This window comes from Aquila chrysaetos, chromosome 4 (assembly GCF_900496995.4).
Source record: "Aquila chrysaetos chrysaetos chromosome 4, bAquChr1.4, whole genome shotgun sequence".
Taxonomy (NCBI): Eukaryota; Metazoa; Chordata; class Aves; order Accipitriformes; family Accipitridae; genus Aquila; species Aquila chrysaetos.
Genome location: NC_044007.1, coordinates 57,543,062 through 57,569,645, shown reverse-complemented (window position 1 = coordinate 57,569,645; position 26,584 = coordinate 57,543,062). Strand labels below are relative to the sequence as shown.

Below are 26,584 nucleotides of genomic sequence, written 5' to 3'. Positions count from 1 at the left end.
TTTCTGGTCATCTGTAGAAGATATTCCTAAATGGCCAAGCATGAAAAGTTTGAAGCACAGAGGATGTCCTTTGAAGATTTTGGATGGGAATCAGAGTCAGGTTTATAACGGAAAGCAAAGTTCAAGCTGAACTGGCCTGCTGCCTCTCCACAATCCTTTGGGTTAAGTTCTGTGTTTTGGTTCATATGCATGGTATGCATCAGCTTGAAGTCATTGGTGGCATCGCATCCATTCAAACACACTGCTTGGCATGTGCTGACAAAATAGACCTCTGTATAGATGATTAACGATATGCAACCATTTAATTGGGAGTTTGCAACTTGTATTGAGCAGTAAGTAATATTGCTGGAGGAGAGTACAAAAAAACAGCAGATCAAAGAATCCCATTAGTAGTGGTGAGCTGAACAAATACACTGTGATCACTTTATACTTGTTCCAGCTAAATACGGAAAGCTGTACCACTGTTTCATGTGATAGTTTTATACTGTGTGAATAAGAAGTAGAATGAAAAGAACGAGGCAGAGAATGAAACAGAACAGGGACATTATTTGAAAAATCCATCAAATGAATAGAAAATCCATTAATTTCAGGAACAGATGAAATTCCTGTTTATGGTATCCTTTCTTGTAGATGCTCAGGCAGGTAAGTGTAACTTCTCTTTTTTTGTTAGTAGTGTTAGCTTCCTGAATCTGTAATGGGAACATACTTGTAGAATGGTGTATATAGTTATAAACAGACCTTCCTTTAGTATGAACTGCATAACAGATCTTGTGTTCTTGATGGTATCTTTCCTTTCTTTGAGCCTTTAAGTATCTCCTTCAATGCTTTCACGACAATGCAGATTTTCCCAGGCTTTAGATGATGTTATTTTTGAGAGGTTGCACTGCACATATGCAATCTTAAATGCCTAATTTGCTTCAAAGAAGCACCAGAGAATGGCTGACAGTCTCTTAAAGTGACTGAATCTTTTATTAGGGATTATAAATCTTTAAAAAGAAGGATTCTCAAGCTCTGGAGAATCCACTGAAGATATACCTCAGAAGAAAATGTATGTATCTGGCCTCCACCCAAGACAATTTGGAACTGAAAGGGCTTTGTCTAAAAACATTTCTTGCACTTTGCCATAGAAGTTTCAGAATGGTCTAAACATTTAGTAACATGGACAAGAACTTAGTTCAAAGCTTATCCAAGCAAGTGAAACAAAAAATGACATTTCTCCAGAAGTCAGTCAGAAAAAGCCAAACAAATAAGTGAAGACAACCTGGTTATGAATAAATTACAAAGCATAAAAAAATGAGTGCTTATTATTCATGTGTTTTCTGAGAAGCCCAATGTGTATTTGCTGCCATGTAAAAGAAGTGGCAGTTGGAGACCGAAGCACCCTTTCTGAAGTGTCTCTTCCCTTGAGAAGATGCCAGTTGGTCACTGTTCTAGAAGGCACGGATAAAAAGCTTTTAACTGCAATATCAACAGTGGCAGAAAAAGAACATATTTCCAAATGCTTGATTTTCTTCTCTCTGGAGAAATACTTGAGTTCAACAATGATAAATACAGTCTAAGGAAGAGATTTCCTGAAATTTTCTTGTCTTTCCACCCCCAGATTTCTCAGGGGATATGTGCTTGACCCCAATGGAGAGCATAACCGAAGGGCTTTGAAACAGAAATAAAAATGAAGAATAAACGTAGGAGCTTTTAAAATGAAACAGGATTTAAAGCAACTTCACTGAGCATAATCCTTTCCCACAGTCTCTAATGCTGGAAAATTCTCATTTCAGTTCCCAAGCAGTTTTCAGACGTTCTCCTAGACATTGACAGGGAAAAAGTTGGGATCATAATATACTTTTTTTCTCTTAAGAGCAGAAACAATATGAACAGACAGTCATTGAACTTTACCCTTTAATACCTGCACCCTGGGAACCATCACCAAGTGAGTCAGGTGAAGTCTCTCAAAGGCTGCTGTAATGCCTTTCTTGGAACTACACTTCTTCTAAATTAGGTTAGTGAGAGAGGATCTGCAAATCATCATTACAGGCTTCCTGTCATATTTGTTGTACAAAGCAGATAAACATTTCGTTACTAATAAAATGATCCTCAACAAATAACACAGCTTTGGATTTGGGAATTTTTAAAGCAGATGGAAGCATGAAGGAAGGACCTCACTGGTGAGAGTAAGAGAATATCAGTCCTTGGAGGGGGCTTGACCAACAGCAACAGTAGAGACTAAGACCTCAGCACTAAATTTGAAGAAGTCCATTGAAATAAGGGAGCTAATTTTCAGAAGGTTCGATGTTGCTATTGGCAAAGGGAAGATCAATGAAATGGCCTTCTGAAGGCTGAAATGGAGCTACAGGGAAGGGCTTTGGGGATGGAGGCTTGGTGAGAAATCAGCGATGTTGGGATTAGAAGGGGAAATGGACTATGATGCAGGGTCACACAGGCTGCTAAGAATGTAAGGAATAGGAGAGAAGGAAGAGGGGAAAGAAAGAAGAAATCTGGGGAGTAGGGGTAGCTTACAGAATGCATATATCTAGGGATAACATGCCTGGAGGAGAGGGACAGGGTAGTCATCAGAGAGGGCTGTGGGAAGAGTCTTGGGGTTATATAGAGGTGGGGTAGCCACACCCAAAGCAAAACAGGTGGTTGATAAGGGAAGGCAGTGAAGCTGCATAACAGCAGCTCCTCCAGCATGAAGCAGCATTGAGCTATATTGGTCAGTGCAACAGCACGACAGGCTCTCACTGGCGTGTAAGCAGAAGTGTATTCTTTCCCTAAACTTCAGAGTGCTGGCTGAGGACAAACAGCTTTCCTCAAAGGGGTTGTCGGCTGCAGCATCAGCACCTCTGGGTGCCTGCAGGCAGAGGTCCGGACACTGGACTGGCCACAGCCAAACACATTATTGGGCAACAATGTACATATATGGGAAAACAACCACACCTAGAGCAATCTTTTTGCAACTGAGTGGATTGTATTACAGTTAAAAATTAATTCCTGTGGAAATAAAATATTGAAGCAATCATGATAAGACTAATGAAGCTTTAGTAGAGAAAACCAGATCATTTGATATGGAGAGCAATCTGAGGTTACAATACCTTTGATGGATGGGTGGAATGAACTTCAAACTTTGTCTTCTTTGGTTTTGAGCAAAGTGATATGGTAAATTTTTCCAAAATGTTATCCAGAGTATCAGTGGGTTCTGCCAATAACACAGTTGGCAAATCAACGTTTTTTATTTTTTGTTCATCTTTCAGGCTTCTTCTGGATAACTTCTCATTCAGAGGTTATCATGTTACCAAAAGCCATAGTTTGATGCTCTTGGTACAGTGGTGTAATAGCTAACCTTCCTCAGACTTGTGGCTGTATTCCTGGCCTCCAGCTACAGCCTCCCACCTTTGAAATCATCACACCAGCAGTGAGTTGGTTCATAGGCTGAATGGACAGAAAAGTATCTCTTCCTTCTGTCCTCCCCCAAAATAAATAGGCTTTTGCAAATTTGCTTCTTGAAACCAGTTCAAAGAGCCAAAGCCAAAGAAAGGGCTGGAATACAGAGCTGAGGGGATGGAGTGGGATGGTCCCCTTGGGAGGCAGCTGCTCAGATTTCCTAGGTGTATTGTTAAATACCACATCCTGAGGGTGGCCTCTGCTTTCTGTGACTGGATGCAGATTTAAAGACCACTTAGAAGATGAGGTTTGGAAAGTTTACATGGCATTAAATTAATGATCTGTGTGGTCTGCAGTGAAAGCATAAAATATGGTATATGCTATCCAAGACTAAGCATTTTGTGCTGTCTATGAAGAAGTTTTCAAACAGAGGGTAAGCAACCTTACTGACCTGGGTTTGTGTAGGGTCTTTTTGGTTGTTGGAGTGGCTTTGTGCTTCAGTCTCCCACTGTTGCATTATAATCTCCAGAGCAAGGAACTGAAACTCCTCACTTCCTAACTTTCTGGGTTTTGAGACAGAATTTAAAGATTTGCATCTGAGAATGTGTCAAGTGATTTGAGAGGCAATATGTTGAAAACTCCCTCGCCAAGACACATCTTCATTCCTGCTCTTACAGCACTCAACCTACCTATATCATTATAACTGTTGACTGTGACTCAACCAAATACCATGTGTATATGTTGGAAGGTTTGAATCCAGCCAGTTTCAGTTGTCCTTAAGAGTCAGAGTGCATTTTTATTGAAGAGTATTAGGATACTGCTGTTTGTTTGATCAATTCAGTTCCATTTGGGGCTTTTCTCAAAAGATGCTGATTCATTTTGTTGGTAGCAGAGGGCAATATTTTTGAAATATTGCCGTTGTTAGAGCAGTGTCAGGAAGGTGATCTCTTCCTAGCCATCCCACGCATCAATAGTGATTATTAAAGGAACACCAAATATTATGGTCATTTGTTCTGGAGAAACAGTGAGAGCACCATTTCCAGTGCATATTAAGTTAGTGAAGACCTGTTCAACTGATGGCTTCCACTTCTTTATTTTCCCAGTGTGTATTGATCCTTCATTAATGTTTTATCACCCAAAATCCAGTAGCACCTCTAAAGTCATGACATTTCTAGACTTCACAGGCAGTAGTCCATAAATTTCTTAAATGTTTGTGGGAAGTAAACATAAAGGAGCTTTCTTGCTACCTTTCGTTAAATGCCTTTTTGGTTGGCTTCGGCAAGTGAAATGTATAACGCAGGCCTATAAATGTAGGGTTATAAATACATACTCCTAGAAAGTTCTGAGCCTGAGAACGTTAAGCAGCAGGGGCCTTTTTATGTGGCTTCATACAGTGCGTTTAGTTCATTTACTCCTTACGTGGTTTGGCTTAGGTATCTGTGTACTCCTATAGCGCTGTCTCCCTGCCTGGTTTCCTGACAAATCTAGTTTCGCAGCATGGGTGAACAGACCCTGAAAACACAGTTACATCTGGAATCAAAACACTAAATGGGGGGAAGCTAAGAATTAGTTGGTTTTGCAGTGTTTAGCTATATGCAGTATTCGGTATTGCTTTTGGCAGATATTCTTATTTGAAAGCTCACTGAGTCAATATTAAGTCAAGATTTTCAGGAATCTGAAAATACCAAATTGTTTCTCACTCTTTCCCACTGTGGGCCAGGCTGATTTCAGATAGGTCTGTCTTGTAGCTTTCTGGCAAATGTTTCAGTAAATTCTATCACATTTACGTTCTGTAGAAACCTTTTACCACTCAAAACTTTTACAGTTCATCCCCATTGGAGAAAGATATTTTTAGCAGCTGTCTTTGAAAACGAGGCTTTTAACCAGACTGAATTCCCTAGAAGTCATCAATAAATACAGAATTGTTTGCAGTGGAGTACTGTAGCTGGCTTTTTAAGATACTTTTGCTATAATATTGCTCAGACTTCTTAAAAGATGATCTCAGATAGCTTTTAAATTGCATAGGTAGCATTGCCAGATAATATCACTCTATCATGAAGTTTGGTGAGAACATGTTTTCCCCCCTTTCATGATACAAGGCTTGATCCTGCGTGATGCAAAGTGCCCTGACCAGATGTAGCAAGGTGCTTATGCACAGGAATGAGCCAGAATAGAGCATATGAGGCAGGCAGACCCATGAATGAGCTAAGACCCACTGACTTTGGTGTTAGTCTTGAGCAGGAGCACGAATGCTGAACCGGAATGAGAATGCTCAGAAGACCTTAGGCACGAGTGTCAGCCGGTAGTGCAGAAAGAGGAAAGGTAGCATTGCCCTCAGAAAATGGTAACTTTTTCTCCTTCTTTTCCTTCCAGGTCCTACTTAGATATGTATAAAGTGGTAATATTTAGTTACCTCTTCTGGTTTGTGCTTACTATAATCTTCATAACGGGAACCACGAGGATCAGCATATTCTGTATGGGCTACTTGGTAGCCTGCTTTTATTTCCTTCTCTTTGGTGGAGATCTGTTGCTGAAGCCCATCAGGAGCATTCTGCGTTACTGGGACTGGCTGATTGCCTACAATGTCTTCGTGATCACAATGAAGAACATCCTCTCAGTAAGTAGCTGCTGTCTCTCCTCTGCCCTCAGCGCTTTGGTTTCATTGAAAGTGTGCACAGTGCATTGAGTGGTCATTAAAAATCCTTTTTCAGGACCACAGCCTTCTGCAAGCACAAAGCAGGCTCCATTTTAATTCAGAAACCGCAAGTGCATATCCAGGGAATGGTAATGCATATACATTATAGGAAAATGTGCACCCTTGTATTCAGTCGGGCTCTGTGAAAGCTCACAAGCTCTTTTCAAAGGGCAAGGTTCTGGTTTCTTTCCCTAGTAAAGTCTTTCCTTAGAAGTCTTGTGAAAATCTCAGTGGAGTGAGAAATGAGTAAGAAGTGCAAGATTAGTCATACCGTCGATAAATAGTGCACGTTTAATTAAACCTTTTCTTTAAAACCAGAATTTTCAAGCCTAGTACTAGATGCAGTTGTTGTGTGATGTAATGTAGCGAAGTTGACTACAAAATTACAAACTGTATTCCTGTTTTCTTTAGAACTAGTGTGAAATTCAGGTGAAAACAGATATATTTGATAATTAAATGTCAAATTCTTCTGCAAAATATTAAAGATTTTCTTGCGTTAATTAACTCTTTAGAGTGGATTCTTGCAGTGGCACTGATAGGTGATTGAGACAAGCCAGTAATTTAAATCTTTCTGAAAGATAAATTTAGATTTATTCCTGGCAATTGCTTTTTAGCTTTGAACATTTTTAGTGCTGGACTGAAAAAAGCAGACATTTTTCTCTTTACATTTATATAAGTCACTGTACTGAAATAAAATTGATTTATGGGTGGTTTGAATTTGCAAATGTTCTAAATGCTTACATATGTGCTTCATTTTATGCTTGGGAATTTAGTGGAGCTACGCGTGTGTTAAGCTTGTCCATGTATGTTTGCAAGATTAAGTCAGTGATTTATAAAAGTTGCTTAGCTGTCACATTGCATCATGTGCCAGACATATCACTTTCTCTGCAAAAACGCAAACAAAACCCGCATACCTCCTATCTCACTGATAGTCAAAAGAACAAATTCTTGCTATTTAAGTGATGTGTGTCACTGGTAAAGAGACCTCTTTCTTCTAATCTCTGTTCTACTAATGAGATATAATACAGCCAATGGCAGTCACAATATTCTCCTGTAATGTAAAGAGGTGCAATACTTATGTTTATTTCTGCTATGTTTTGTTATATGAAACTGTTCTTTTACTTTCCAGATAGGAGCATGTGGCTACATTGAATCATTAATTAAGAATAGTTGCTGGTTGATTCAGGCATTTAGCCTGGCTTGTACAGTTAAAGGCTACCGTATTCGTAAGTATAGCTCAGTTTTCTTCATAATTTTCTATAAATAAAGAATCACCTTCAAAATCTTCTACCATAAAGTTGTGCCCCCTCCTGATGTACTACCTTGTGAAAATATACCTGCAAGTTCAGTTGATACAGCTTGGTCCTATATTGACTAGCAAGAAAGAATATTGAAAATATTTCATAGAACCAAAGGAGATACATATACTGAGAGAGCTATCAACCCCACACACACACCCCCACAACCGGCATTTGCTGTAAATGGACAATTTGGTGATACCAGCGCTTAACGCAGTTTCCCTGTGTGTGCAGGTACAGTTTCACTGTACAACTTGAGCTAAAATGTCACTCACCATCACTGCAAGGAGAGGGCACCTTCTCCCAGCTGCAGACTCCCACTCCTCCCTGTGTGCCAGGTCTTAGGTTCAGTTCCTCAAAGGGTAAACCAGTTCAGCTCACTGAAATGGCAAGAGGCTAAGCCAGCATAAAAGTGGTAATTTTTTGCAGTCATAGTGAGTTTGGGCAATTTTTTTATTACAGTTAGTCTCGTGTTTGTGGTGATAACAGGGAGGGAGTGGATAGTGTACGTGGATGGAAGTGAGAGAAGGCAGGAATGAATTACAGAGAGCAAGACACTTCACCTCTCAGTGAGCTATTAATTTGGCTCCACTTTGTCTTGACACCCTGGATTGATGGTTTGAAAACACCTGATTTTTTTCTGTGTCTTTTGCTGGATTTAAAGAACCATTTCATCCTAGTGAGTCACCAGCAAAGTTCTGAATTACTGTCTTCATGTCTGATCCTAATAGATAAGTGGGGAGTAGGGGAAAAGAAAGGAAATATGAAGAGGCAAATTTACAAGATAACTGCTTCCCAGTAGTTCTTGTATTATCCAAAACTTTTTGAGCAGCAACAGAAACTTAGACACAGGTTTCTGTCTCCCCACGGGATGGGCACAGCAGGTTTTGATGCTCTTGGAGCCTGACCTTCCAGACCTATTAGACTGGCTTGCTTGATTGTAAAGCCAGCTTCGAGCCAGAGTCTGTCCCTTGAGTCCTCCTACTCCATTCTGTAGGGCAGCATAGGCTACTTAGTTTATAGTCTAGCTCCACAAAACCCAGTTTTAATTTTCTAATATACCCAAGAGAACTGTCTTTTAGAGAAGAAAGAAAGAAACAAAGAAAGAAAGAGAAAGAAAAAAATAGCCCAAGCCAAAATCTGGAGGTGGGAGGAATGGGATTTCCTCTCTGCCTGTCTTCTCCTACCCCAAAGGAAGCAGTTTTGTGGTTTCAAATATTTTTTCTCTTATGCAATGGAAAGAAACATTCAACTGAGTTGTGGAAAGGAAAAATAAAAATATTAGATAGTGGCAATCAAAAAATTATTTTGACAAAAATAAAACACTTCTTTCTCATGTTGATAGTGTTCTTAATAGAACAATGAGACAGAATGTCACTTTGAAGTGAAAAAAAAACCCAAAACATGCCATTTTAGGAAATACTGAAATCAAATATTTCAGGCTAACAAAAAATACTTTTTTCCCATTCTTTGTTTTCAAGTACTTATTAGGATAGGGTTAATTAGTTTGCAAATGGCTCACTTTTGGTGAATTCTCAGTTTTCATGGGCTATCACATTGTTGGAAGCTTTCCAGTTTGCTGTAAAAGGAAATACAGTGTATTAGAAATGGAAATGCATGTCAGGTTTCTTAAGAAAAATCTAATTAAATTACCTCAATTCAAATAATTTTAAAGGCTAAGATTATTTGATTGGTTAAACATTATAAAAGAATACTTAACAGTCCTTATGCTGATGGTGTCTTTTTCCAGCAACCAACAATCTAGATTGTAAACTGCCCAGTGGAGAAGCAGGAATCATTTGGGACAGTATATGTTTTGCTTTCCTGCTGCTGCAAAGGAGAGTCTTCATGAGTTACTACTTCCTGCATGTGGTTGCAGATATAAAAGCTTCTCAGATCCTAGCATCAAGGTAACATAAAGTTTTAAAAAATTAAATGAAACAGCTCAAGTCTCTCATGGCTACAGTACTTACTTGTTTGCAATAGATAGTAGCAAAATAGTCCTTTAACATTGGTTTAAACAATCCATGCTAAACTCATAACTGCAAACCCCACTCTGAGAAAGCACACATGAGAAAACAAATCAATTGAAAACCTGATAGAAATTAAACCATCTTTCCTACCAAACAGCATCTGCTGCTCTCACAGCCCTTATTAAAAGCTGTGAAAGTTGGTGTGTGTTGCAGCATTCTCTCCACATCAATATGTATGAGAGCAAATGTCAGAGTTTCTAAGCCTTGGAAAGAAAACACTCTGCTATCAGAGCCTGTTTGAGACAATGGGCCTTACAAATCACAACTCCAAAAACATTACGTGAGGAAAAATACAGGAAAGTTATGACATCTAGCTTGGGAAGATCATCAGGAAGACGGTCGGGAAGTGTCACATCACTGCACACTGACTAGCTGTGGCAAGGAAGTATCACCCTCTTTGGGCCTGATATTTACACTTTCCCACAAGCATCCGCTCAAAGCTATCACTAGCACAACCATTCACCTGTTTTTTAATAAGGCGGCAGATCAGGAATGAAATTATGGTTTTAATTTCAGTAAGATTTCTAAGGAATTATTTTTGTCAATACTGGATTAAAGGTATTGTGGCATTTTTCTTTTTTCCTGAAAAACATGCGGACATTGATTTCTGTCTCTGTTTGAGGGCAAAATTTGACTTGCATGTCCTGAAAGGAAGTATTTTTTATCTTCCTCTTCTTCCCCCTCCCGGGATTACTTTAAAAAGGGGACATGTTTATCTGCCCATACTGAACAAAATTCACCACTGTAAACAGGGCTGCCAAAAGATTTATACCTCCATCCCATATTGTCCTTCAGACTTTTGCTCTGGGGTGAATTTCACTGATGCCCAAGATTGCTGGATACCACCTTTTTGTAGCTTTTTTTGTACGCTGTGTTCACAGTGAAAATAGCACAAAGCAAAATCATGAGTATCCAAATCCAGAAGGAGAGAGCAGGCTCATGTAAAAGGTGCTGGCCTGGGCTGAAAGAAACAGGTTTGGTTCCTACTTCCAGCTTTGTGTCTTTTGGTAAGTTACTGAACCTACCCACGCTTGAGTTCTCCAGCAGCAGAAGTGGAGACATGCTGGCCTATGTCAGGAGCTTTGTAAAGATAAATGTATTAATGACCAGGAAGTGCCGAGATACTACAGGAAGGAGGGTAATATAAATATAGTGATATAATTAATTTTTTTAGTTAGCTGCTTGCCTTGCTAAAATCCAAGCTTTGACTTTACATGGACAATGGAGAAGGTCAGGTTTGGATTCAGACAGCATGGTCTGAGCCTGTCTTCTAGTTAAAGTTAATATTGTGAAAAACAAATACGTCACCTAAATAAGATTAAATTGTGATTCAAACAATTGCAAAGAGGATCCAGTGACAGTTTTCAATAATCCCTAAGAATTCAGGAGTGATCAAGTTGCTAAGGAGAACATGTGCTTCTTTGTTGTACTTTACCGTACTTGGGGACAATAATATGCCTAGTCTTGATTGTATTGCTTTGAAAAAATGTAGTTGTGGTTATCCTGCATATTACATGGAAGAATGAATAATCTCACAGAAAACATGCTTGAAAAATTAATTAGAAGTAGACTTCTGAAACTATAGCTGTTCTTACTGAATTCCTGACAAAAGAAAGGCTTTAAATCTATGCTACTTCTTTGAGAGAGACTTCGAGGCTCTTTGACAGTCTTCAAGAGCTGATGAGAGAATAATGAAGAATAGCCAAGATGTGTGATCTGGACATCCAAATCAATGAGTCGATTACATTTCTAATGAAATGGAGTTAGAAGCCGTATTCTTTCGGCACACCAGAAACTTGCTCAAGGATTTGTGTCATCAGATTGAAAGCTCTGTAGTGTTCAGAGGGTAAAAGCAAAGCTGAAGCTATGCTCACCATGGCCCTGGATAAAGCTGGACTTTGCTCACGACTTCCAGGGGGCTGAGGCAGAGGGACAAGGTGATTGTAACGTTGACATGACTATAAAGACCAAATCCTGGAGGTGTGCAAGAAGTCCTAGCTCGGCCTTGAACCCACCCATGTTCTGTGTCCTTGAGGACTGGAAACTGAATTCCTTGAACAGCTGCTAGGGGAACTTCCAGGCTGAATAGGGATCACAGCGTTTGGCCCCAGATCTTGAAATGATTGACTGTAAACAGACTAGTATTCTGGAGTAATTGATTATTTCTTTCAGGCCTTGGATTAGTTTTGTTTTATGCAGATGAGGTCGTGTACAGAGGGAACACAGAGTTCTCTGTGATTAGCTGGCATAAAGGAACTTAGAAACATTTAATGTTTCCTTTCCTTTTTTCCTTTCTTCTGCCCCCATTTCTGCTGTAGGGGTGCTGAGCTTTTCCAGGCTACAATTGTCAAGGCTGTAAAGGCAAGAATTGAAGAGGAAAAAAAATCAATGGATCAACTGAAAAGACAGTATGTATTTAATGTATTTTTATATATATATATATATATACACACACACACACATATATGTGCATGTATTTCACTGATTGTTGGTATTTATCTAGCACCTTCTTTTATAGAAATGCTGATCAGGTTTTGAAGTATGATTTTGCAATTACAAAAATTACTCTCTGGGCATTCAGAGATCTTAGGTATTCCAGTATTATGTAGTTTTAGAGTCATCTTTTCCAGAAAAACAACATACAGCAAAATCTAAACTTTCATTTAAACATAGAATTACATTTCTAGGTCCAAAGGTTGTGAGGTTAACAAAGAATCAAAGTGGAATGGACTGACTTACCTGCTCCTCAGTGAGCCTGAAATTGTAATGGAAACAGATGTTTCCTATAAATCAAGAGAGAAGGTGTGAACCCTCCTGCTTATTCTGAAGGTTCTTCTAAACCTTAGAAATCCAATGATGACAGGTTAAGAAGATCAGCTTTTAACTGTTCCACACCTGAGTATCCTAGTAACATGACCATACAGTCTTCTCTTTAAGAGATGATCTGTATCCCTGCTATGTTTTTAATTTGTTAGAGGTCCAGCTCAATTGTAGTTTTGGGTTATCCTGTTTTGTGTAGTATGAATGCATGCCATGCAGATGAAATATGGGGGGAAAAAAAATCTTTTTTCCTCTTTCTTTCCCTCCACTAATTATCCTGCTGTTCTCTCAATTTGTCTCTCCCCATCTCTCAGAAGAGTAGGACAGTCAAATGCAAATCCCCAATGAAACTCATGAAAGGGTAGGCAGATTACTAATCAGAAGTGCCATATTAACCCTGTCTCACTTGAAAGTGCAAGCCTAGACTGTTAAAAACTAGGAGACTGAGACACAGGAACTGGATTTAAAAAAAACAACCAGAAATTGGAACAGCAAAGGGCCTAGTTAGGGAAGCTGTAGTTAAGAGCCACCCAAATAGCCTGAAATCACTACAGGCTAAGGAAGCTGAGTAGCATCCTGGCCCTGCTGCAATGGATGACAATATTCTCATTGACTTTACCATTATTAGGATTTTGTTCTGTGTGTCTGTATTCCTGGTAAAATTTGCTGGATGCCTGTTGCTTCCGTTTCATTTGTGGTTCTTCCACTAGCGCTTGAGTGCAAAATAGATATGTTTACCTTCACTGAAGATATTTGCATTCAGCTTAACTGGCCAGGAGATCCTTTCTTTTTATACAGTCAATAAGCCACTCTGCTTTCTGTTGGGTGCAGCCAGCACGCTTCTTTACTAACTGCAAAAAGCTTTCAAAGCTCCTCCACCACCATGCATGAAAAGCCGTAACTGCTTCCTAACCAGATGTCAAAGCCCACACCTGACAGCTTCTTCCATGCCTGCATAATTGAAGAAGCATCAGCAGGCTGCAGGGACCGGGCTCCCTACCCGCATGCCTGGGGTTTCCCCCGCCAATGATGTATTGGGCTGTTGCGGTTGCTGCTCTATGCTTGTGTCAGTCTTATCCCAATTGACAGGATGTGCCTGTCTTGGAAATCATTCTTTTCTGTTAGTTCTGCAGAGTTTAAGATCAAGGAGATGATACTACTTGCAATAATGCCAAAGCTGATGTATGTTTCTCTAAAAATCGCTAGTTTGTATTTGGAGGATGTCTGACTTCAACATTAGAGGGTGCCTGTTTTATTTCATTCAATAATGTGCATCAGTACTTCATACAGTTTAGGCTGGTTAGGATGAAGAGCATGGCCAGCAGTTTTGAACAACCAAGTTGTCCTGACTGATGTAGTGTCACTTCAGCAGCAGATAAATGATACAGGGAAAGAAATCTAATTATCTATTGAATAATAGCAACTAGCTGAGATGAAAGAGTTTTTTCCTCTCTAATGGGTGGTTCTTCCCTAACAAATGGACAGATTAATAAATGTATTTAAGTGCATTTTGATCACTGAAGTTAGTGAATCATTTGCTTCTAATCCAGTTGTATTGAAAGAACTTACTCCTGTTGATTTCAGGGTTTTTTTACTACCATTTTTCAAACTGTGAAAACACAGAAGTCTTAAAAGACCAGATTGTGCTAACTCTACAGGATTGCAAAAACGAGAATTGAAGGCTTGCCTACATCTGGACAAAACTGAACCAGTTTAAGTCTTTTGCATTTCTAGATACGTGGGACAAAGGAGCTTCAGGGGTGAAGATGTAGCACAAATAGTGCAGGAACAGCCACATCCCTGGTTCAGAGTGGCAAGTTTCAGGAAAACCACTGCATTAGGCAGAAGTCCATTTTTCTCAGAGCTTCATTTGCTGCGTTGTAGCTCCTGACAGCAATTCTTTCCCTTTTAAATGATAAAAGATATTTGAGGGGTAATAGGTAAAACACTCATGTGATAGCATGCACCCCTGCTCTCACTGACCAGTGGGCAAACATCTAGGCTTGACCCTTCCAGCCAGCCCCTTCAGAGCCATTTAACTCCTTATGTTTAAGGGCAGGGTTAATGACAGTGTGGAATCTATCTTTCCATTAGAAATATTGGAGTGCGTGGGTGTGAATGGATGTGTTTAACACTTGTTTTTCAGGGTGGGTCAGAAAGGGTGAAGACATCAATCTAATAAGATTCTTCCTTTTGCTAGAATGGATCGCATCAAAGCCAGGCAGCAAAAATACAAAAAGGGTAAAGAGAGGATGCTAAGCATGACCCAGGAGTCCTCAGAGGGGCCAGAGGTTCGGAAGGTTTCTGAAGAAGATGACGAAGGTACCATTAGCTATTGTTGTACCGTAATTGCGGTTGAGCACTAAGGACCTAATAGTTGGACAAATGATAAATTGTTCTTCAAAACTGTCATCATATAACAAGGTTGTTAGCTCAGTATCAGTTTGGAGTTTGATTTAGCCAAAAAAATGTGGGATTTTGTACTGCAAGAAGGTTTAGAGAAAATGGTTTTCTGTAAGGTTACTTTTGGTTAATTTTCAGTTGTTGGCAAAGAGCTGAATAGCAGCAGAAGTTTATTTTGAACAAAGTCATTATATATAAACCACAGTGTTACAAATAGGTAGCAGTCACATTTTTCCGGCAACATTTTCTGGATGCTGTGAGGTTTTTTTAGTCACTGAAATGTTTGCGTACTTTTAAATGTGGTTTAAAACATGGGAACAGATAAAATGATACCTATCCAGTGCCACAGTTCTAGCACTGACTTGGGATCAGCACTTACTGGATTTAAACTTTTTTGGAGCCTGAAATGTAAGGGGATTTGAGACGAGGGAAAATATTTTCCTCCTGAAATTACACTCAACTGTGACTGTGTACCTGAACTTTTTAGCTGTTTTAGAGTAGAATGCTGTTTTAACTGCTGCATAAACCAGAGTATTTCTGCTTAGTGGTCATGCTTCTGAATGATTTTAATATTGAATGTATTCAGTAGATCTAACATCTGATGTGCTCATGAAATTTTAGCTCTTTTGAGAGAAATTAAAAATGACTAATCAGTGTAAGAAACATGTTTCTCATTTTGTAAAATTAATATTTGGACATATTTTATTTTAGGAGAAGCAGACAAAGAGAAAGCCAAGGGCAAAAAAAAGCTGTGGTGGCGGCCTTGGGTTGATCATGCTTCCAGTAGGTTTTCTCAATCATCTTACAAATATGTGGATTTAACCCTTATATCCTTGACCAGAATGAAGGCATTCCCATGACCTGTTTGTTTTATGCCTGATTTTATGATTGTGACTTGATAGAAGGCTTGTTTTTTTTCAAAACAAGATTTTCCAAATCTTCAAGGAGTGAATTTAACCATGTTTTGAACTTCTGTGTTTTGGAAGCATAGCTAGCTCATGATACTTTGGGCATTCTTAGAAAAATATCAAATCAGATAAACATGTACCAAAAAGCATCTTACTTTGGCCTCAAAAGTCTTAACTCCCCCCTACTGCAAAGCACAGTATATTTAAAAATTTGAAGGTGAAGGTTTGCCAATGCATTCTAAGATCAGTCATAATTTCTTTTTCATATACACACATCATACATCTTTTTTCATGGTTCATCAGTCATTCTACTGTCAGCTGTGGAAATCTGAGTACCACAGTAAGGCAGCAAGACTATTCCCAGGACTAGGCTCTGTAGAGCTCAGCTGAATATCTCTGATCACACTTTAATGTACTGTTGATGCCAGTTGTTTTATTTCCATTTTTTTGTGTTTAACTGACAGCAGAAATCTGTTCAGCCTTGTGCACAAGAAATTATTAGCCTGTATCGCTCATACCATTGTTGCATTATGATAAGTTAGTTTGGTTTTAGCCCACTCCAGGCATACAGTAGAGTTCTTCCCTATGTTATGGATTGGGTAAAACAAGAAAACTGAGTAGACTGCAATCTCTCTCTTCTATTGGATCTTTGTTGAAGGAACTCAGACATGAGGTATTTAATAACCTCTGAAGATTTAAAAAATATTCAAGTGTATAGCACTGACCAGAGTTAAATATGAATATCTATATTGCACCTGGTCATTTAGTTTAAAAGAGTTACTCCAAGTAACACTTTTACACATCTACATAGTGCTTCATTTACCTGTGTGTATTTATTTATAACTCCAGCATATATATTTGCCAACAGCGTTAAACAGAATGTCGTATGCTTATTTCTATCAAGTCACAAGTAAACTGTGCCTCTCTCTTTATTTTTCTAAAGGGCACACTGCCACTTTAGAGAGACCTATCCCTTTTCAAAAGTCTTATGAAAATAAACTTCTTGCCCTTTAGTTTCATTAAGAACAACAATGACAAAACAGATCAAAACTAAAATTTGCGAGTTTTTACTGTAGAATTTAAAGCTACGGTGATTTTGAAGGAATGGGATATGGTCTTTTGTTTATTCACCACTGGTTTTGTAATAAGAAGAACTGCTCAAAGAGAGACATTGACTTTGGCTTCTACTTATTTCACCCTCATTATTTAATGTTCTTAGGTGGCAACTTGTGTTTTGGTATTTAAACAGTGAGCATTCTTGAAATTATTTACTGCAATAATGCAAAACCTTGTGGGAAACATCACACACCCTGATCCTGCAAACATGGTTGCCTGCCATGTAGCTTGCATCCACACTCACTTAAACATGGCACTGACAGTCAGTGTTCACAGTGTCGTGGTTTAACCCCAGCCAGCAACTAAGCACCACGCAGCCGCTCACTCACTCCCCCCCCACCCAGTGGGATGGGGAAGAAAATCGGGAAAAAGAAGCAAAACCCACGGGTTGAGATAAGAACAGTTTAATAGAACAGAAAAGAAGAAACGAATAATGATAATGATAACAATAATAAAATGACAACAGCAATAATGAAAGTATTGGAATGTACAAATGATGCGCAGTGCAATTGCTCACCACCCGCCGACCGGCACCCAGCTAGTCCCCGAGCGGCGATTCCCTGCCCCCACTTCCCAGTTCCTATACTGGATGGGACGTCCCATGGTATGGAATACCCTGTTGGCCAGTTTGGGTCAGGTGCCCTGGCTGTGTCCTGTGCCAACTTCTTGTGCCCCTCCAGCTTTCTCGCTGGCTGGGCATGAGAAGCTGAAAAATCCTTGACATTAGTCTAAACACTACTAGCAGCAACTGAAAACATCAGTGTTATCAACATTCTTCACATACTGAACTCAAAACATAGCACCGTACCAGCTACTAGGAAGACAGTTAACTCTATCCCAGCTGAAACTAGGACACACAGACATACAGACTAGAAATAGACTGATATTCCCCATCTGTCCTTTTTGAAACACTGTGCTGTAACTGCAGCATTCTGCTGCACATGGGTGTTCATCTCAGTAACTGAGTTTGTGGCTGTGCCTGTATATATGTATATATTGAAGTCGTTCAAGCTTGAAGTTTCATGCCAATTCTGATATTTAATTTAGATTTTTATTGTTATTTTTATACCACTTGTTATGATTTTACTATACAGAAAGATACCTCATTTTGTATATCATAGGAATTAAAACACAGTCATGAATTTGGGTCTGAGTAGAACAGATAGGAAACATCAGTGAGGCTTTCCTCACTGAGACTCAGTCACACTCTCCCTCGCAGGGAGGTATGGTTCCTCCTGTGCTTGTGGATTACTTAGGGAGCCCCACAAAGATCAGCAGGAGTTAGGGCCACATGCTTCAAGGTCCTCAGCTTCTCCTGGGGCACAGAGTTGTGTCTGATGTAGTGCAAAGGATGGTGCTTGCAGCTGCCCTGGGGACCTCTTTCCTTCTGGGCACAAGCAGATTATGAGAGGATGCTGATGTCTCCTGCATGGTTCCCCTTCTGCCTCCTCCAGCTCAGCCCACAAGGAAAGCCTGCAAGTCCCTTTTCTCAGTAGAAAGTCACACTTTGCAGTAGGAGAGGGGTCCCCCAAGTCCAGTCTGGCCATGAATTGTCTTACTAGTAGAATTTGGTCTCTTTAGTAATCCCTGTAGGTGACTAACACACTTCTTATTCCATTTTGATGTGTGCAAGAATGCATTATTGCTATTCAATCATACCTCCCTTGTTAGTTGTAAAAGAGACGTACTGCTACATTACAGTGTCCCCTCAGATACACTTTAACCTAAAAGTTCTGGAGGGGGATCATTGTAGATTTGTTTTCTGCCAGCTCAGGTGTTCCAAGTTTGACCGGGTACTACTCTGAGCCTTTAAGGAACTGTGCTGCAGTGGAGGTTTCCCTTAGATGTCAGACCTTATCCTGCTGATCTTCTCTGTGGACAATTTCTGTTGCTGACTACAAGATACGTTTTTGTGAATGAGAACTGCAGACTACTGGCTCTTAAAATACATTCATCTCTTTAATGCACTTTAAATGGGCATTCTTAGAAGACCCGACACCAAATAATTAATTTGCTTGATCCAAGAAATTTCCAGGCTTTCTTTTCACCTCAGTTCAGCAATTAGAACTGCTGAAGTGGACTCTCTGTCCCTCTGCAGAGCATGCATTGATGTTAAAAGTCATAACCAGGCACATGAGGCACAAAATTCCATCTGTGAGGGAGTTTTAGGTGCTGAAGTTCGGATCCAATAGAGTTCTGGCAAATTTCACAGTGTGCTTACCCTGAGGTTTCTATGATAGTTATGTGTGGTCATCTGTGCACACAGGATCTGTGTCAAATTCAAGGTATGATTGAATTAAAGCAATTGTTACTTCTCCAGAAACCTGTAATGAGGGTCAAATATAATTTTCAATATAAATATGTATTGCTCCATATATCCAGATTGTGTGACATTTCATCTAAGTAACTGTTACTTTAAATATCTCAGCTTAAATGTGGAAATGATTTACCAGTTTTCACTGCTGAATGTAATGCTGTGATTTTGATTTTTCTCTTGCTCATTACCTCATTTTTCATTTCTTTTGTTTCCCTTGTTCATTCATGTAGGCCTGTTACCATCTGAGAAATAAAAACATTGCTTCTGTTCAAGGATATAAGGCCTAGCTTATTCACTGTGCATCTTTACTGTATCAAGGTTTCAGAATCTTTCTGAATCCATGGGCAAAAAATTGAAACTCATTTGTGATCACGTTAATAGAATCCAAGTGATTTGCTTTAAACAAACCAAGGTTTTCCATTACCTCATCAAAGCTTAAATGTTTGAAGAAAGCATTGACTAATACCATCCCATTCTGTAGTTTAAAGGATGCCTCAGCATTTTAAAGAGAAGTTCTGTATTTTTTGTCCAGTGGTACTGTTCATGTAAATTCATTTACTTACCTGCTGGGCTTTTTTTACTTCCCCAGATAACCATCAGTTCCCAGTTAATTTAGACTTAACTGCCATTTTTTTCTAAAAAATGTAACCTAGTAATTTGATATACTTCAAGCTTTTTCTTTACATTTTCTTCTCATGGTGATGTTTTCCTTAGTTCTTGTATAGTTCCCATTCATGCCCAAAGTATCGCAGACTAACATCAAATAAATTGCCTGAGACCTTTTCATCTCTTGCTTCTTCTCTGTTTTCACCTCTCCTGGATATGAATTTTTAAATGACTGGCTGGCTGTTCATAGGTCTTGGGGCACTTGAGAATAGAATTTTCACAAAAATAAGAAAATATTTTGTTTCACTTAGTGGTCAGAAGTGGAAATTATTATTTGTTTGAGACGGATAGTGAAGAGGAAGAGGAAGAGGAGAAAAAAGAAGAGGAAGAGCCTCGAAAAAAATCTGCTTTTCAGGTACTTTATGGTAATTTGCTTTCTAGTTGACATCTGGGAAAAAATGTAGGCTTCTCATAACACAGGCACATATGTTAAAGCAGCCAGTACATCTAAAGTAGACCTGAAAAGTATTGGAAATGAAATTTCTTGCTAATTTAAAATGCAAGTTTGCCTGTTTTAAGCATTGCCAAATTCCTACAGAAACTGTAGTGAAATCATATCTTCATTCACTTATGCCTGAAGAAAACAAAAATACAAAAACAAAGGTTAAGAATCTGAGCTTTATTTTTTCTGCACTGCAATAAAGACAAGTGAGGAAGCTGACTTGCCTCTGGCACTGCTATACAATGCTTCAGTGGGTTTCTTGTTTTGAGTAGATGTTATCATTCCATGAAGAAATGATCCCAAAAGTAAGCAATTTTTCATAGAAAAGAATACCTACTTAAAAAAAAAAATTATTATTATTCATCCTAGTGGACCAGAGAAATGCATCCTTGGGTTATAAAGAGCTTAATATTTAAAATTACAAAAGGAGACCACATCACTTTCTCTCTTTTCTTTTTCAGGATAATGTTAACTAATATGTTTGCATTTTAAGTGACAGACTGTGTTGAAGTAAGAGGATATTGTAATGTTAAAAAGATAGCTGAATTTTCCTAACTGGGTTCCTGCATATAGACTGGTTGATGTTAGACAGTACCAGGTATTGAATCCACTGGCTTAAATGAAGCACTTGGGTGAAGAAGTTAGTGCACTACTCATGCATGTAGGATTGCTTTAATCTTCATAAGAGTAAAGTTTTACTTGCTGAAAATTTTCAGAAATACCACAGAACTTTTTCAGGTCAGTAACTTTAAGCTTAAGCAAAGGGGCAGCTTTTTGCAGATGAGTATTCCCATCGACATGCAAGTTCACGTCACTGCAGAACTGGTGCATTACTGAAAGCCCAGCCCAAGCAAGAGCAAGAAACTGCCTCCACGCTCTTCTATTCCTTATGCCAACAGCTTTCAAACAAAGCTTCCCAGACAACATGAGTGAATTACAAGAAGAAATACTTTATTTAATTCATTGATACAATGTGCCTTTAGTTTATATACTTATATTACAATACCAACTGATTACATTTGTTAAACTGCCTATGTGGTAATGACATGGAAAGATTTTCTCCTGACCTTAAAAAAGGCAAAACAAATCTGGATGAAAATTAATGTGATAAGTTTTATTTTCTGCTATTTACGCTAATTTTTTGTATATTTTGCATTTAACTCACCTTGGACCATAAAAATGGCTCATGAATTTCTAGGTCATTTTTCTTTCTGGTTTTCATGCAGATACAGAGGAAGGTTTACATTCTTGTTTCTGCTGATTTTTTAAAAAACTGGTGACAACATTTTGTTCAGATGTGCTGGTGCCAAGCACTGAGATTTTAGAGAGTTCTAAATTTGAGGTCAGAACCTAATCAGATTCTTTCATTTACTCTGGGTTTTGTGGATTTTGTTCATTTGGTCTTACTTACTAAAGCTCAGTGCTGAAACTATTAATCTGAGGATGGAGGATCTGGTGTTTATTTCAAAAATCTGGTCAGACGTTCTGTATAGGTGGCCAGTTCTGCAGTATGTGCAACATGAAGATGTTGGATGGCTTTATGTAGGAGGGGAGTTACATAGAACAGAAAATTGGTTTTGTTTATGAAAAGCTTGTTCATCATTTGGTCATCATACCTTATTTGCCCTCCATCACCATTCACACAGTCTTAATAAAAATACTAGCAAAGTGAACTTGTTTGTTGTAGAGTCTGCTACAGAATTATTTTTAATTGTTGATTTTTCTTTGAGTGTAAATTGTGTGCAATAGTCACTTCAAGGGTTAACTTGGAGATTTTATTTGTTAGAGAACACAGGCAGTTAAGAATCATGTTATTGAAATTTTATTGTGAACGTCCCAAGTGCTCTTTTTTCATATTGGAGTCTATGAATGTAAATTTCTTCTTAATAATCTAGATACAATTATTCAGTAGATACTTTTTATTAATATTTTCTTGTTTTCTACTAATTGCTCTTGCTTTGTCCTTCTTTATAGAGAGCTATTGGGAAATTTGCTTCAGCCATTTTAGCCTTGCCAAAGTCTGTCATTAAACTACCCAAAACTATTCTTCAGTATTTAATCAAAGCAGCAAAGGTACTTGACGTTTTGTGAGTGCTCAGTATGTGACCCATCCCATAGTTCCTGATGTAATGTATACCTCTGTCCTCGTCTGCATTTTTCCTCTTATATGAATGATTGAAGAAAATAATGACAGCGAAAGCTTCATTCCTAGTAAATGCAATACATTTCATACTTTCAGAGTGGTCAAGCCACAAGAAATGTGGTCTATCTCTAAGTGCAACCCCGAGAGAAAATGCAGACCCAAATTCTCATTTTCTTCTGATACTGCTATATAAGATGGTCACATCAGGTTGCATGTATCTTATGGACACCGTGGTAATTGATCTCAGAAAGTTGGTAAAACCTTTGTAAAACGCACATTCTGCCCCTTTTAGGTCTACTTTTCTGGCCTTCATCATCATTAAAAAGATTTGTGCATCTTCTTTCTTGTCTTCCTTGAATACATTTAGCATTTCCTACCTTTGAGCACTGTGTATCATTTTACACTCCATATATGTGACATGATATTTGTAAAGAGTGAGAGTTACAGAAGGAGCGTACCAGCCCCAAAGCCTAAAAGATACTGCATTTAAAGTTGGTCCAGTGGTAAAAATCTAAAGTAATAGATACGTGTGCACCCAGTCAGCTCTTAAAATATCCACAGCTTACTGTAAGTAGTTACATTAAATTTATTAATCAAATGCCCTTTCTTCATTCTAATCTTCTACCCTCTTCCAAGTCTTCCTTTTACCTCCAGTTTCTTTATTCATACTATGACTGTAGCCAGCCTACAGTTTCTCAGCTAACTGTTCAGTAGCAGTTTCTGACTTTCAGTAACACAGTATTGGGTCACTGAAGTATCACCATTCCCCCAGATCACCTTCAGTAGAAAACACGTATTACAAAGCAAAGAGAGACCAGTGCCTCTGATCCCACGCATTTTCTTAGGTGGTGCATGTTTTGAACAAGTCAGACATATAAAAATAAGTGTACAGACCTTGAGAGATTTGGAAGAGAACTTTCTTATCAACAGTACCAAAGTAAGTTCCTCTCCATTGTTGTATATATTCACAAAACAGAACAAAGTATTTTTCCCTTTTAAATTTTAAAGTCAGTTTGACAGTTTTAAAAAATTGCTTCTAATGTTCCAAAGCAATTTGTGTATGCAAATTTTAAAAATATAAATAAACCAAATAGAAATGTTACCATTCTGTCCTATCAGGGGCAGTTCCAGCTTCACTGAGATACACGTGTGTTCTTGTCATTGTCTGCATGTTTGTCTTGTGAATTAATAGAGCTGTTTTGTTACTGTGCTTTTTTTTTTACCCTTGTGTCTGCATCTGTGTGCCTCCCTGCCCTGTCTCTGTTACTAGCCTGTGTTGCTTAGAAATAGAAGACAATGCAGTGCCAATTGAAGATGATTACTACTTTTCAATGAAAACCATAAATGGAACAAAAGAAGATCTTTTGTCCTAAAGAGTTGTGGAGAAGATACAGTTACTTTAGGTTCTGTTATTCAAATTCTATGTCATATAGGGCAAAAAGATACAAGTGTTACTGCTTTTTTTCTGTAACCTTTCTTCACAGTGTGAGCAGAACTATTCAAAAAGTTACTTTGGGGTAACTTTTGTTTACTTTTTTTTTTTTTGTACTCACTTTTATAGCATTTATAAATATTTTGGGCCAATTCCATGCTTCCTGTAATCATATAGGTCAACAGACTGTTGATCTGAGTGAGTGCTGTGAGCAGGAATTGGCCCCATAAAATCCCCTTGATACACAGGTAAGTATTACTGTCTTCATTCTACAACTGGAAAAACAGTAGCAGAAGGATTCATCAGTGACTTATCTGAAGGAACAAAGGGAGCCATTGTCAAAATCAGGATGAAATTTGAGGAATTCCTGACTGCCAGGTTTGGGACTGTGCACAGAGAGCAACTCTGTAAATGTTCCACTGGGATCTGCAGAGGTGAAAAAAAAATACCTGAAGTATGAAGAATGTACAAGCACGAATACCTGTACTGAGATATCACTACAGCTTTTGATGCTTTAATTAGTTGATTGCAGCACTTTCTCTTAAACTTTCCATTACTCTGCATCTTGCCTGTAAAATGATAAATTAGAAATACTGAACTAAATGGAGAGATTCAGGTGAGTAGCCCATATGCACAACAGGGCATTAATTCCCAAAGTTCAGAGCACGAATTTTTGTGGGTTCTAATGAAACTTGGTTCACCCACAAGTGTTTCACATTTGGTTTTATGCTTGCAAAAATAGCACATGAAAACTCAGCAGATCTGCAAGGGAGGTGTTTGATTTGGGATTCAAAATATTTCCTTACCCCTGCAGATCTGAATGCGTTTACTCAAACTATATAGTCCTGCTTGTGGCTTATTCTATGGCTTACTCTCAAAACTTGAAGAACCTTCAAATAAATGAGTTTGTTCCTTCCAGTTTGTTTATCAGGCCTGGATTACTGACCCTAAAACAGCACTACGACAGAGGCGCAAAGAGAAGAAAAGTTTCGGGAAAGAGGCGAAGCGAAGGCGAAAAGGATCTGGGGATGGTAGGTAGGCTTCTGTATTTTAAAAAAAAGTAGTGTTAACTAGACTGCCTGTTGTTCCTGGTAGTGAAAGGCAGCTGAGTTTTAGAGGGCCAGTGCTCTCAGTTCTGGCTAGGAACTGGACAACTGAGGTTGCCTTTGCCTGGCTGCCTGTCACTGCCCCGGCTGATGACAAGGCCAGCCATAGCCACGTCCTTCCCTTGTACACAGTGTGCGTTGCGGGGTGTGAAGGAGAAGGGGGGATACGTGTGTTTTTCCAAGGAGTTGCAAGACACACACCCAGAACTTTCGCCAAGTAGGAAGACTCAACCCATTGCAGAAAACATCAACTATATGAAAACATTTGTGGAAGTAGCGTACTTGCAAGAGAAAGCCATAACCCTGTGAAGGCGTAACTTTATAAAGCCAATAACCTGGTAGTCAACAGCATTTCTCCAGAATGTGGGAGTGTAAATGCCAGGTGTTTGGCCAGAATCAGGCAGAGCAAGGACATTACCCTTTCAGTCCCTCACCTCATGAAAGGGTTTATCTTACTCTCCAGCTTTTTCTAGGGTTGCTCAAAGTCTCTCATTTTGATCATAAATTCATGTGTATTCCCAGGGAAAGTTTTGCATGTGACAGACTTAACGTTTTGTGTTGAAGAACTATTTCATGAGGAAGTTCCTGGAGAGCTGTAGTTCAAGTGGAGCTGTAAGAAAAGTTCATTGAAATAGCCACATATTATTTCTTTTTGCCCCATTTCCTATATTGTTGCCTAAAGAAGCTTGAGTTGATACATGGGGAAGAACATCTAGAAATGTTTTTCACTTTCCGTGCTGTACTCACTGAGGAACCCAAATATCCGTGAACCAGTGAATTCACCACAGTGAATTCAGCTGGCAGCAAAAGGAAAACATACAAATGTTAACAGGGTTTTATGGGCATGTAAAATCATGCATGCCTCCAAAAAAAAATCAGTTTATAAGTGGTTCATACCTCTTCATCTTTTGCTCCTTATTTAAACAAGAAAAGAAAATAGAAATTCAGAAACTTCTTGATGGGGAAGAGGGGCTGAATTAGCTGGACTTTTCCTCCGTTTGGCATCTTCACCTGTCAAAAAGAGGGAGATCTATAATTTGACAGCTGCCACTGAAGCTGTAGCTGCAGTTATGGGATATTAAATACAAGGAGAGTCATTTGTCTGTCCTTTTGTTCTGCCTGCGGCTCTACATCACTCTTCTGCTACAGGCCTAAATAAAAGCATGTGGTAGTCTCAAACCAACTCTGCTGCTTCATTTCAACCTGAAGGTGCCACTCAGTTCATTCGGGTTTGCTGGGTCAGAGGCAGGAGGAGGTCAGAGCTCTGATCAGGTTGCCCTTTGCAGAAGCTGAAGAAGTGAGCTGGAGTGTGAGTCGGCGGAAGGTGAGACTGCTGAGGGTGGAAGCAGTCTGACTGGGAAATTGCCTGCGTTTACACCAACAGATGATCTTGCTCGGCAGCATTCTTCAGTAAGAAAATGCCCCTGGGAATTGCAAGAGAGGAGTGGTCATCTGTGAACACCTTCGCTGACAGGGTTGTCCCCTTGCTTGACTCCTTCAGGAACAGAAATGTGCTTTCTGTTATAGTGGCAGGGGAGCAACCAGTCACTACTGCTTAGTAACTGCAGCATTTTCTAGCTCGAATGGCATTTACACCCACACTTATATAGGTGTAACACTTGCTATTTTCACTAGGTGGTACTGATGCAGACTGTGAAGACAGCGAAGAGGAACCTGTCAAGAAGAAATCTGATGGACCAGGTATGAAGGCAGAAAGAGGGCTTCTCTGCTCTTACGGTGCAGTTATGACCGGTGGCGTAAGCAGTGTATCACAGAGACAGCGCTGTGGTGATCCCAGGCTTGCGTAAAAGCCACAAAATCCACTCT

General features: G+C 39.1%; 1 protein-coding gene across 17 annotated transcripts in view; it reads left to right on the top strand.

The window, feature by feature from the left end:
* PIEZO2 (piezo type mechanosensitive ion channel component 2) overlaps positions 1-26,584 on the top strand; it is a 313,966-nt gene that overhangs the window by 248,477 nt on the left and 38,905 nt on the right. For 11 of the 17 annotated variants that reach the window (XM_030012388.2, XM_030012391.2, XM_030012386.2 and 8 more), the window contains 10 exons: positions 5,752-5,995; positions 7,203-7,299; positions 9,122-9,281; positions 11,723-11,812; positions 14,425-14,546; positions 15,339-15,410; positions 19,886-19,989; positions 22,051-22,149; positions 24,571-24,682; positions 26,393-26,458. In XM_030012388.2, the coding sequence (XP_029868248.1) occupies positions 5,752-5,995; positions 7,203-7,299; positions 9,122-9,281; positions 11,723-11,812; positions 14,425-14,546; positions 15,339-15,410; positions 19,886-19,989; positions 22,051-22,149; positions 24,571-24,682; positions 26,393-26,458 (1,166 nt within the window). The remainder of the gene's footprint in view (positions 1-5,751; positions 5,996-7,202; positions 7,300-9,121; positions 9,282-11,722; positions 11,813-14,424; positions 14,547-15,338; positions 15,411-19,885; positions 19,990-22,050; positions 22,150-24,570; positions 24,683-26,392; positions 26,459-26,584) is intronic. The other 6 variants (XM_030012402.2, XM_030012396.2, XM_041123145.1 and 3 more) reach the window with 1 other exon arrangement.